Source organism: Physeter macrocephalus, chromosome 18, assembly GCF_002837175.3.
Source record: "Physeter macrocephalus isolate SW-GA chromosome 18, ASM283717v5, whole genome shotgun sequence".
Taxonomy (NCBI): Eukaryota; Metazoa; Chordata; class Mammalia; order Artiodactyla; family Physeteridae; genus Physeter; species Physeter macrocephalus.
The window spans coordinates 44,275,196-44,287,627 of record NC_041231.1 but is presented as its reverse complement, the minus strand read 5'-3'; the positions used below and the strand labels follow the sequence as shown (position 1 = coordinate 44,287,627).

Sequence of the window (12,432 nt, the reverse complement as noted above, 5' to 3'; positions counted from 1 at the left end):
TGCATAGCCCGGGGGAACCTGGGGCTGGTCCCAGCCTGCTGGTGGGCAGGTTAGCCCTGGTACTAGTAAACTAGAGGGAGGACTCCAAAATGGTACTTGCCAGCACCAGTGTTCTCATGGTAGAATGAGCTCCCAAAAATGGTTCCAGCCAGCATCTGTGTCCCCAGGGGGAGTCCCAGTTGCCTCCTGCCTCTCCAGGAGACTTTCTAAGATAAGCAAGTGGGAATTCCATGGTGGTCCAGTGGTTAGGATTCCATGCTTTCACTGCCGAGGGCCTGGGTTTGATCCCTGGTTGGGGAACTAAGACCCCGCAAGCTGCATGGCATGGCCAAAAAAAAAAAAGATGAGCAAGTAGGTCTGACTCAGGCTCCTTTGAAATTACTGCCTCTACACTGGATCATGTGAGATTTTGCACATGCCCTTTAAGAACAGAGTCTGTTTCCTACAGCCCCCCAGCTCTTCTGAATGCAAGCCCTGCTGGCCTTCGAAGCCAGATGTTTTGGGGGCTCACCTTGCTGGTGCAGGACCCCTAGGCTCAGGAGCCTGATGTGGGGCTTAGACCCCTTGCTTCTTGGGGAGAAACTGCAGTGGTGATTATCCTCCTGTTTGTTTATTGCCTATCCGAGGGTGTGGGTCTTATATCACATCTCCACCCCTCCTCCCCATCTCATTGTGGCTCCTTCTTTGTATCTTTAGTTGTGGAAAATATTTTCTGCTGGTCTTCAGGACATTCTCATAGATAGCTGTTCTATAAATGGTTGTAGTTTTGGTGCGCCTGTGGGAGGAGGTGAACTCAGGGTCTTCCTAAGCTACCATCTTGGCCACACCCCCTATACTATCTTTAGGTTCTACTATTAAGTGTATTTTGAGACAAAGAAAATGAATTGAGGAGCTTTCCATCTTTTTCCTTGATTTTGAATTAAATAACTTATACATAGATATATAATTTTATGTGTATTTTATATAAACTATTAACAAAGTTTAAATAACTTTGGAATTATATGTCCTTTAAAGCCTCCCTACTCCAAGTGTGGTTCATGGATCAGCAGTGTCAGCATCACCTGGAAGGTAGTTACAAAAACAGATTCCTGGGGCCCACCCGAGGCCTACTGGGCTGGAGTCTATAGTTTAATGAGACTCCTCAGATGACTGTTATGTACATTGAGAAGCCCCACGCTAAAGACTAGATAAATCTCAGCTGTGGACCATCTGGTCCTGGAACTCTAATCACCTCTCCAGACTCTTCTGAGAAAATTGGCCTTTTCACATATTCCCCTTCAGGTCCTGAGTCAATGTTGATAAATCATGTTTAGCTGAGGAAGCATTCATTTCCTCCAGGTTTTCATATTCTCTGTGGAGTTGTAAGTAGTCATAAGCTCTGAAATTCTGTCACTCCTGTATCTATGGCTATCTGCTTTCATGTAACTTGAGCTCTTTTTGCCTTCTGTCCCTGTTTTCTTTAATCAGGCTTTCTGCAGTCTAACACAAGCATTTTCTTTGATATAACATTGTCTTCAAATTTATCTTAAAGCCTGTACAATATTCAATCCAGTGAATATAATACAAATTACTTAACCATTCCCCTATTGGGTACTCAGGCAATTCCCTATTTCCCAGCAGCATAAATAAAACTGCCAGAAGAGCAATATTGCTAAACTATTATCTATAATTCTAGATAGTAATTTAGCAATACATTGAATTCTTTCTTTTTTTAAATTTATTTATTTATTTTTGGCTGCTTTGGGTCTTCGTTGCTGCACACGGGCTTTCTCTAGTTGTGGTGAGCGGGGGCTACTCTTCATTGCAGTGTGTGGGCCTCTCATTGCGGTGGCTTCTCTTGTTGCGAAGCATGGGCTCTAGGCTCACGGGCTTCAGTAGTTGTGGCACACGGGCTCAGTAGTTGTGGCTCGCAGGCTCTAGAGCGCAGACTCAGTAGTTGTGGCGCACGGGCTAAGTTGCTCCACAGCATGTGGGATCTTCCCGGACCAGGGCTTGAACCCGTGTCCCCTGCATTGGCAGGTGGATTCTTAACCACTGCGCCACCAGGGAAGCCCCTAAATTCCTAATATGGTCATACACTTTGATGCCATTTCCATTCTAGGAACTTATTTTCATCTCAGCATTGTTTACAACAATTTCAAACCAAAACAAAATGGAAACAACGTCGACAGCAGGAGTGACTTAAATAAATGGAGGTCTAACCACCCAATGGAGAATTAGACAGAAAAAAACATGGGGTGAGTCAATAGTGACTGAAGTGTGTTAGCTGACAGGTTAAGTGAGAATAAGCTAGTTGTAAAATGGGCCATAAAATGACTGTGAAGTCATTTTTTCTTTTCAAAATAAAACTCGCATTGTACCTGTATGTATGAGGAATGAAATTTGATTCCTGCAGCCATTTAGATGTTGCCCTAGAGGTCTATTCACCCATTGTGTTCCCATCCCCAACCCCCAGTGAATTTTTCCTTCTCAGTCTTGTTTCTGTGGGCCTGAAGACTTTCAGAAGCTGCCAAGGCCAAGAGGCTGAGCTGTATTTGGAGCCTTGATACTATCTCAGGGCCTGATAGTGTCTGGGCTATGAGCATACAGCAGAGTGGCCCCAGCAGAGCCTTGTGGCTGATCCTATAGGCCTGCCTGTCTTGCGGGGTACAGCATGATGGGTCTTGTGTAATGTGGCACTGACCACCATAGATGAGCCTTGAGCTTCCTGGGAGAAGTCTCAGCCCATTAGTGTCCAGGGCCCCCCAGAAGACCTGGATGAGACCTGGAAGTACTCTTTCGGGGTGGGGGTCAGGCAAGGGAGTGATATGTGGTGGTGTGCCTGCGGTGCTGGTGCTTTCTGCTCTCTGCAAGAGCTAGAAGTGGCCTTCTCCGGCTGAACATCGTTGTCCCACCATAGGGAGAGGGTCTGGGGTCTAGTTTGTCCTGTTCAGCCCAAACCTGCCCATTTCCCACCCCAAGGTCGCTCCCTGCAGCATCCGCCACCCCCTCTTGCCCACCAGTGGGGCTACCTGAGATTTAGGTGGCAAGGGAGTTGGAGTGTGGACTATGGGCAAGTTAACCAATTTCCTTGAGGCTTAGTTTTCTCACTAAAAGTTGCAGGTGATGCATGCAGCTTGCAATGCAGTTCTGAGACCTGAGAAGTGTATTCCCATTCACTGTATGGGAAGTGGCATTCATAAATCATGGCTATTATTACCATTAATGGAGAGGAGTCCTTGGCTTTCCTGGGTTAATTACTAAAAAACCCCTTTCCCTAAGGGGCTCTACACCATGGCCCCTCAAATGAGAGTTTCCCACAGATATTTCTGTAGCAAAGACTCTTGAAAAAGGAGCCTACTAGTGAGAAGAAAAGGGCATTCATCCATTCAACAAGTATTTACTGAGCAACTACAGTGTGTCAGGCCCTGTTCTCAGGTCTGGATGCATCAAGAACCAAGGCCAAGGTTTGCTGGTGGACCAGATATGGCTGTGAAAGACAGCGGAAAGCCAGATGCTCAGGTGCTTGGATGGAGGCTGCCATCAGCTGGGCTGGGGTGGGCTGTAGGAAGGGTCGTTTGGAGGGAAGATACTGAGTGTGTGGCACACCTTGGACATCCATGGAGAGGCATCCAGGAGGCAATTGAAATGCAAGCCTGGGGTTCAGGGAGAGGTTCTGGCTGGAGCTTAGATAAAGAAGGAAGCATAGGGCTTCCCTGGTGGCGCAGTGGTTGAGAGTCTGCCTGCCGATGCAGGGAACACGGGTTCGTGCCCCGGTCCGGGAGGATCCCACATGCCGCGGAGCGGCTGGGCCCGTGGGCTGTGGCCGCTGAGCCTGCACGTCCGAAGCCTGTGCTCTGCAACGGGAGAGGCCACAGCAGCAAGAGGCCCGCGTACCACCCAAAAAAAAAAAAAAAAAAAAAAAAAGGAAGCATAAAGGAATGAAAGGTGGTTGAGGAGGCTGGGGGCAGATTACTCTGCCTTCTCGAGCTTCCAGGGCAGCCCTCAGATGTCCCCGCAACCCGTGTTTCTCTTCATTGTCCCTGCCCTGACCTCAGGGAGTCTGTGTTCCCATGATGCACAGTGGAATCACCCCCCAGACCTGTCTCATTTGTCTCCTCACCCCAAGTCCAGCTGGCCCAGCTCTAACACCTTATTCATTCACATTCATGTAATCATTTATTTTAGAAAAGTTTTATTGAGTTTCTCTCCTGTGGCTCTCACCAGAGAGTGGACTGACTCCCTCTTGGAGGTACCTAGATATATGAAGGGACATTTAATTGTCACAGTGACTGGGCAGGGAACAGGGGCGCTCAGGGTCCTGCACAGAAGGAACCGCCCTCCCAGGATTCAGGAACACTTTGCTGAGATAGTCATTCCCCAGCCACCTGCAGCTGGCTGAGGAGGGCTCAGCTGTGAGTAAATACAGTGCTACGTAGCCTGGGACACAGCAGGTAATGCCAGGTAATGGTTTGAGGATCATGAATGCACAGATGAGGGAAGGACACTTCTGCTGCCCAGGGAAGAGCAGAGAGGCTTCCTGGAGGAGGTGACTTTGGAGCTCTATGCCATAAAAGATGAGCAGGATTTACAGACACAGGATGGGCAGGAATTCCAGACAGAGGGAAGCAGGTACGCGAATGCAGAGGAGTATGGGTGGGCTGAGACTGCAGGAAAGGGAGTGCTGAGGGCAGCAGAGGAAGAGGACGGGAGGGAATAAGAGGTTGTGGTGGGGTTACAGGGCATCCCTTCCCTTCCGCAGCCCTAGAAATTCCTCAATATGTTGGTGATGATGTCGTACTTGGCTTTCTCGTACAGGTCCCTGACTGCAGGTGGCAGTTGGGAGCTCTCAGTTCCTGGAGTGTCCTCTCCAGGGGATCCAGCAGAACGCCTCACCCGGCGGACCTGCAGAAGTGATGCAGATGTGATCACCCTCATTGATTGGCCCCCTTTCCTGTCCTGCCTGTGGCCCCTCTCTCCAGGTGGAGATGAGTGTGAGGCACCCACAGTGACGTTGGTGATGGGGCTGGAGGTGGTCCCCAGTGAGGCCCTTCCCCTCGGAGCCCAGAGGGCCTGGGAAGGCCTGAACTCTGCTGCTCACTTCCACTCTGGCTATTCCACTCATTTGCTAGGAGGCTGCACCTCCGGCTTCAGTTTTTCCAAATGTGGGATGTGGGGGAGGGTTCCCAGAGCTCAGGGCCCAGAGCAGAGCCAGTGTCCTGAGAAGTCTGAGTTCTCCCTCTCACCCCCAGGACGCCGCTTAGCCTCGACCACCAGTCTCTCCTCCCCTCCCCTCCTGCCAAACGACTAGCAGTCATCAAGGTCCAACCGCGCCTCACACTCCACAAGCCTTTTCTCTCCCGACGACTTGCGTTTAGAAGGGCTCGATCGGCCCGGTTTCCAGAGGAGGAAACTGAGGCCCCACCCGCCGAAGTCAGTGGCCCGGGTGAGGGCCCCTCGGTCATCTGTGGTCACCGGGCAGAGCGCCGCCCGCGACGTTAACAGACTGGGGCCAGCGCGGGCGCAGGGGCTCACCTCCGGCTTGAGCTCACGCTCGCGGTCCGGGTCCCCGGGGCAGTTGAGGGACAGAAGGCGGATGTGCTGCAGCATGAAGAAGATACCCGTGCAGTTCCGCTCCTCCTGCGGGTCAGTGAGCACAGGGGCGCAGCGGCTGGCGTCTTCACCCAGGTAGCCAGGTTCCCGAAGCCGGCATCCTCCCCCCAGAGCCAGGCGGGAGAGGCGAACGCTGGGGGAACCCGGGCGGGCTCCGTGAACGCCCAGGAAAATTAAGGACTTTCATGCAAGTTATATTAAATGGGAAAAGGCCTCCATAAATTAGCCTCAGAGGAAGCTATATTTGTTTAAAACAGGCGTGTGTACATAAAAAAAGATACAGAAGATGATACACCAACGGTTAATGTTTCCTCCTGGGTAGTGGGGTTGCAGGGGGGTTTTTTTTGTTTGTTTTTAGTTTGCTTCTCCACATTTTGTTAATTTGCTATAATATTATTTTCCTAATTTTAGAAAAACAGTTATCACTAGGTGCATTACGGTCCCCTTCTTTCTCTTTTAATATTTAGTCATTTCTTTAGCATGTATTGTTTTTCTAATAAGGGTTGATAATTTACACGTAGTAAGAAAAACCAGTAAGGAAAAACCCAATTTTTAAAATGGCTTCCGGGCTTTCCTGGTGGCGCAGTGGTTAAGAATCCACCTGCCACTGCAGGGGACAAAGGTTCGAGCCCTGGTTCGGGAAGATCCCACATGCCGCGGAGCAACTAAGCCCATGTGCCACAACCACTGAAGCCTGCGCGCCTAGAGCCCATGCTCCACCACAAGAGAAGCCACTGCAATGAAAAGCCCGCGCACTGCAGTGAAGAGTAGCCCCCGCAAGCCAGCGCGCACCGACGAAGACCCATTGCAGCCAAAAATAAATAAATAAATATTTTTAAAATGGCTTCCATAGTCAAACCTCACCTGGCGAGGTGAGGCGGGTGGAGGCAAATACAGCCTCTGGGAGAAGGGAGAGAGGGGAGGTCCTTCTCTTGCTCACGGGGGCAGGGAGCCAGGGGATGGGAGACTCACCCCGCCCGGCCTGAAGGGACATTCTCGGGGCTGTCGGCGGTGCCAGAGCAAAAAGCACACCGTTTCTTTAATCCTGAAGTTGAGCGGGATCGTGGTGGTGGAGTTCTAAAAAATCAAGAGAAGACCCATGATCATCTATCTCCCTTTTACAGAGGAGGGAACAAAGGCAGGGAGGAGAGAGTTCACAGTTCCAAGTTGAAGGGGCTTAGCTGAGGTCTGCACTTTCCACCTAAAGGAGGCAGCCTCTTCAAGTGGCCTGAGCAGAGATTTAAGGTGTGCAGGGCTTCTGGAAACTAGCTGAGGCTAACACCTCATGGCTGTACCACCTTGAGGGGTCACTTCCCATCTTTGCCCCTCAGTTTCCTCTTCTGTGACAAAGGAACTAGAATACTTGCCTCGCATGCTCAGCTGCCAGGAGAGAGATAATGGGTTGGGAAGGGGACACTGGAAGGCCCTGGTGAGGCGCTGGTGAGACCAGTCCAGCTCCTGTCTGTCCTTTGAAACAGCCCTGCTTACTCCTACAAGCCCAGGGCCTGAGTGCAGGCTGGACTTCCAGACCCCACATTTCATCCTTGGGCAAAGCCCGGAATTGACCAGCTAGCCAGCTGTCAGGCCAGAGAGAAATTACGGTCTTTGTCTTATCTTCTGAGGGGAGAAACATCATAATAATAACAACAACAGCTAATGTCAACCAAGCACTTTGTGCCTGTGCGAGGCATTCTCTTCTGCCTGCTGTCCTCACAGGCTGCTATAAGACAGTGTTACCCGCTTCCTGGGCCTGAGCCCCCAACACTCACCAAGCTAGGCGGTGGTGGGATGGCTTCCAGCAGGCCAAAGAGTCGCTGTCCTCGTCGCCCCTGGTTGAAGAACTGCAGGGCCTGGGTGACTATCTCTTCATAGCTCAGACTGCGCTGGGCCACACAGGCCACTGCTGCTAAGCCTGCCACCAGCACCAGTGCCCTCCAAGCCCCTGCCATTGTCCCTTCTTTGATCCACTGCCACTTGCAGCCTTGCCCAAGGGCTGCTGACAACATGCAGGGCTGGGGCCTTCCTGAAAGGGGCCTCTCCTTTCCTTCACTAGGCACCCAGTTATTAGACAATGTTGCAAAATACCAGTGACTAAGAGGCAAGTAGGATTGGGTTATAGTCCAGGGCCTAGGAGTGAGGCAGCCCTGAGCTGGGGGCAGGAGACATGTGTGGTGCTGGGCAAGTCCCTTCACTCTGGCCTCGGTGTCCCTACCTGTGCCATGAGAAGACCACCTCTGACAGTCCAGGACTCCGTGCCGTCTCTGCCTGGCTGTTCTGGTTTGATTCTGAAACAACTGTCTGGGATCCATGAACTCTCTATGTGACAGGTCCTCAGCTGAGAGCACAAGGAGACAGTCCAATCTGAGGCTGTACTCAGGCTGACACCTACCATGTTACATACATTTTAAAATACTGATTGTCAACCCTTAAAACTCTGGATGCCTGACTTTGAAAAAAATCATAAGATCTGACAATGCATGGCTCACAGCCCCTCTTGGATGTGATGTCAGCAACTTCTCCAGGGAAAGCCTCTCTGTCTACTTCCCCCAGGCCATTCCCTGCTGGCAAAGCAGGGAGGCTGTCCCCAACAGGATCAGGGCAGGGATTCCTGGCTGCTGACACGGCCAACCCCAGGCAGCAGCTCACAAGAGGAAGAGTAAGGGCCTCCCCTTCCTCCGAGGGCTCCCATTTTCCTTGGCTCCCTCAGTTACTGGGGTCTGCATGTTAACTTCCCAGCCCTTCCTTGGCTGCGGGGCTCCTGTTCTGCAGGAGACTCAGAAACTGGGGAGGAGGAGAGCAACTACCAGGTGTTTCCACTGAAGCCCACCAGTGAGGAAACCAAGGCACAGAGCAGATCATGACTTCCCCCAAAAGCTAAGGGTAGAGCTGAGAAGGTCAGAGCCAGAAGTGAGGAGAGAAGGCAGGGCACAGAACAGTCCTCCACAGGCCCAACAGGTCTTCAAAGGCCAAAGTCTCATCATAAAATCCATGCAGCCATGGCATATAATGGTGAAAAATTTAAAAAAATGTAAATGTGCTTCAAGGGATTTCCCTGGTGGCGCAGTGGTTAAGAATCTGCCTGCCAATGCAGGGGACACGGGTTTGAGCCCTGGTCCGAGAAGATTCCACATGCTGCGGAGCAACTAAGCCCGTGCGCCACAACTACTGAACCTGCGCTCTAGAGCCCACAAGCCACAACTACTGACGCCCGCACGCCTAGAGCCCGTGCTCCGCAACAAGAGAAGCCACCGCAGTGAGAAGCCTGCGCACCGCAACAAAGAGTAGCCCCTGCTCTCTGCAACTAGAGAAAGCCTGCACACAGCAACAAAGACCCAACCCGGCAAAAAAATAAAAATAAATAAATAAATAAATGTGCTTCAAGAGCAGATTGTTAGAGCGGTTGTGATACGTCCACCTATGGAATACTGCTACTACTTACTGGAATACAGATCCAGTTATTGGTGGGTGATTATGTTCATCACAGGTTCTTAGCTGAAGAATGAGGGTTCTGCTGCAGCTGGTCTTGTGTCCATCACAGGAAGTGTGAATAAGGAAGGATGGTGGGTGCTCACTGTAGAATTCTATGCAGCAGTTAAGCAGTGGTTCTCCACTGGGATGGCTTTGCCCCTTGACCCCCCAGGACAATTGTCAATGTCTGGAGACAATTTTGATTGTCACAACTGGGGAGAGGGCACAACTGACATCTAGTGGATAAAGGCCACTGGATGCTGATAATCACCCTACAATGCAGGACACCCTACAATACAGGACAGCCCCAACAAGGAAGAATGGTCCAGCCCCAAATGTCACTAGTGCTGAGGTTGAGAAGTCCTGTGACAGAGCAACCAGATGGATCAATCTTAAACACATGGTGCTTGGTAACAAAGGAAAGAAACAGAATGAGATGTGTAACAACTCTCCCTCCCTCCCTCCCTCTCTCTCTCTCTCTCTCTCTCTCTCTCTCTCTCTCTCCCCATATATATGTATGGAGAATACATCAGAATACATCCTTCAAACTGATAAACATAACACCCACAAGGCACAGGTAAGAATGAATGATGGTTGAGAGGGCAGGAAATGAGATTGGAAAAAAAAAAACAAAAAAAAACCGAGAGAGGGCTTGCACAGACCAAAGAAAACTCACCAATGCAGCCCGCAGTGTAAGGTTGGATTCCTTGTACAGAAAATTGTACACTGATCAATATCCATAACAGTATCACTAGCAAGGTGCCTGAAAGGATGTTCACTAAAATATTAATAATGAATATAATCAATAATAAATATCCATACAGTTTTTCTCTGTATGGAGCCGGGAAAGAATTTTGATTCCTTCTTTCAACTTTTCTTTATTATTTGAAAAAAAATTACAATAAACAACTTTGTTTTACAAAAACAGCAAAAATATTTTTTAAATACCCACGTGGAGTCTACATTTTATTCCACATCTGCAACTATTTTTTTAAGTTCAATGGAACTCTTTTTATTGAGATAAAATTCACATATCATAAAATTTACCCTTTCAAAGTGTACAATTTGCAACATTTTCATCATCCCCAAAATAAACCTTGTGCCAATTAGCAGTCACTCCCCATTTTCCCCTCCCCTTTGTCCCTGGCAGCCAATAATCTAGTTTCTGTCTTTATGGGTCTGCTATTCTGGATATTCATATAAATGGAATCATACAATATGTGGTCTTTGGTGTCTGGCTTTGTTCACTTAGCATGATGTTTTCATGTTCATCCATGTTGTGGATTAATTCCTTTTTATGACTGAATAAGATTTCACCATATGGATATATCACATTTGTTTATCCATTCATCAGTTGATAGACATTTGGGTTGTTTTCATGTTTTTGCTATTGTGAATCATACCACTATGAATATTCACATACAAGTTTTTATGTGGACATATATTTTCAGTTACCTTGGGCTTATACCTAGGAATGGAATTTCTGGGTCATATGGTAACCCTATGTTTTAAATTTTGTGAGGAATTGCCCAAGTATTTTCCAAAGAGCCTGTACCATTTTACATTCCCACCAGCAATCTGTGGTGTTCCACATCTTAATGATTTTTATTGTCACTCTTTTTTATTATAGCCATCCTAGTGGGTATGGAGTGATATTTCACTGTGGTTTTGATTTGTATTTCCCGAAGAGCTAGTGATGTTGAGTATCTTTCCATGTGCTTATTGTCCATTTGTATATCTTCTTTGGAGAAATGTCTATTCAAGTCCTTTGTACAATTTTTAATTGGGTTATTTGTCCTTATATTGTTGAGTTGTACACACTGTTTTAACATTAAAATGTTTTAGATTTCCACTGGAGGAAAAAAAGCCTCCAGTAAAATCAAGGCTTTAGATGTGTAAAGTAGTTTTTCAGGGACTTTGTAGACCCCCATCACATGGCTCCCATCAGTTTGAGAAGCTCAGGTTGTCCCCAGCATTGATAGATGAGGAAGATGAGGCCTGGAAAAGTTAGGAAATGTGTCCAAGTTACACAGCTGAGTCCTGTGTAGAATGATGGGAAACTGGGAAGCTTTCCCTGGAGGAGAGGACTGACAAGGAGACCTTGATTTCCTGCTCTGTCTCCGAAAGGCTGCCACGAGCAAGAGGACCAGATTGTTCTTCCCAGGGGGAGGCATGTCAACAAGTTCTCAAAACAAAACAAAACAAAACAAAACAAAACCAAGAAAGGTCTCTTGATAATAGCTGGAGTCCAGCATGGCAGAGGTGGCCTGGGAGACACTGAACTGAGTCTAGAAGATCACTTGGCAGGGAAATTGTAGGAGACTGTAGGGGCCATTTGATGCCTGGTTTCTCCAGCATCCATTTGCCCTACCCCTTCTCCCTTCCAGTGAGGCCCCAATTCCCCTTTGAGGATCTGCATGGCTCTGGGAGAGGAAAACTCGACTTGGTCGAAGTCAAGCAATGCCTTCCATCTCTCCACCACCATTGGTGATTGATTAAGCTGGTCCACTTAGAATACATCTCAGAACTTTTGGTGGGAATACTAGGCACTTTCCTTCCTCCTGGAAGTAAACAAGGAAGCATGGCTAGATGTGACAAAGAAAACATCTTAGGATGTGAGGTGGGCCCCTTAGGATGAGATCAGCACCACAGAAGGCAGAGAGGAAAGAGAGAAAAACAGATCCTTATGACATTACTGAGCTTCTGGGTCACACCTTGCCTGAAGGTGGAGGACCTCTGGATGTTACTATTTAAGCTAGTTTGAATGGGCTTTTCTGTTACTTGCAACATGATGTCGCAACACATGTAGGGTTCAGGCATCCAACAGAGAGGTGTGGGAACAGACTATGCAGCCTTTATAATCTCATCAAACCATAAGACTCTATGACATGTCCAAAGGATTGAGGTTGGTGGCAGTAATCAGGCCTGGGAACTTGGGTTGGGGGCTCTGGTGGGATTTTTTTTTTTTTTTTTGACAGGCGGACCTTACAGAGTATGAGTTCCAAAGGTCAAACTCTGTTATAGCCACATAAAAATCCTTCAATAACTTGTGCTTGATAGTTGACCCCGAGCATCTTCAGAATACAGCTGTGTGAGCCCTGCCTCAGCTTCAGGGTTCCACAGACCTGGGTTCAAATCCCACCGCTGCCACTTCCCCACTGGTTCTTGGCCAGTCTCTCTGGGATTCTGTGTGCCTCATCTGTAAATCGGAGATAACAATTCTTACCTTGTAAGCGTGGTGAGAGGATTAAAGCTAATGTGGGTGGAGGAAGCTCAGGTGTGGTGGCTTTTATTTAGGGAGGTGATGGCTCAGAGATGCAGCTGAGACCATTAGGAAGCACAGAGCTCTTACCCCTCCAGGCTCTGACCAGG

At 48.6% G+C, this 12,432-nt stretch overlaps 1 protein-coding gene across 1 annotated transcript; it reads right to left on the bottom strand.

Annotated features, from left to right (window-relative positions):
• Positions 1-4,647: 4,647 nt before the first annotated feature.
• Positions 4,648-7,975, bottom strand: LOC102976301 (neutrophilic granule protein-like). The gene is made up of 4 exons (XM_007126078.3): positions 7,362-7,975; positions 6,565-6,669; positions 5,515-5,619; positions 4,648-4,884 (listed from the first exon to the last, which is right to left on the bottom strand). The coding sequence occupies exons 1-4, from the start codon at positions 7,899-7,901 to the stop codon at positions 4,744-4,746; spliced, it is 891 nt and encodes a 296-aa protein (XP_007126140.3). The 5' UTR covers positions 7,902-7,975; the 3' UTR covers positions 4,648-4,743.
• Between the last annotated feature and the right edge of the window lie 4,457 nt (positions 7,976-12,432).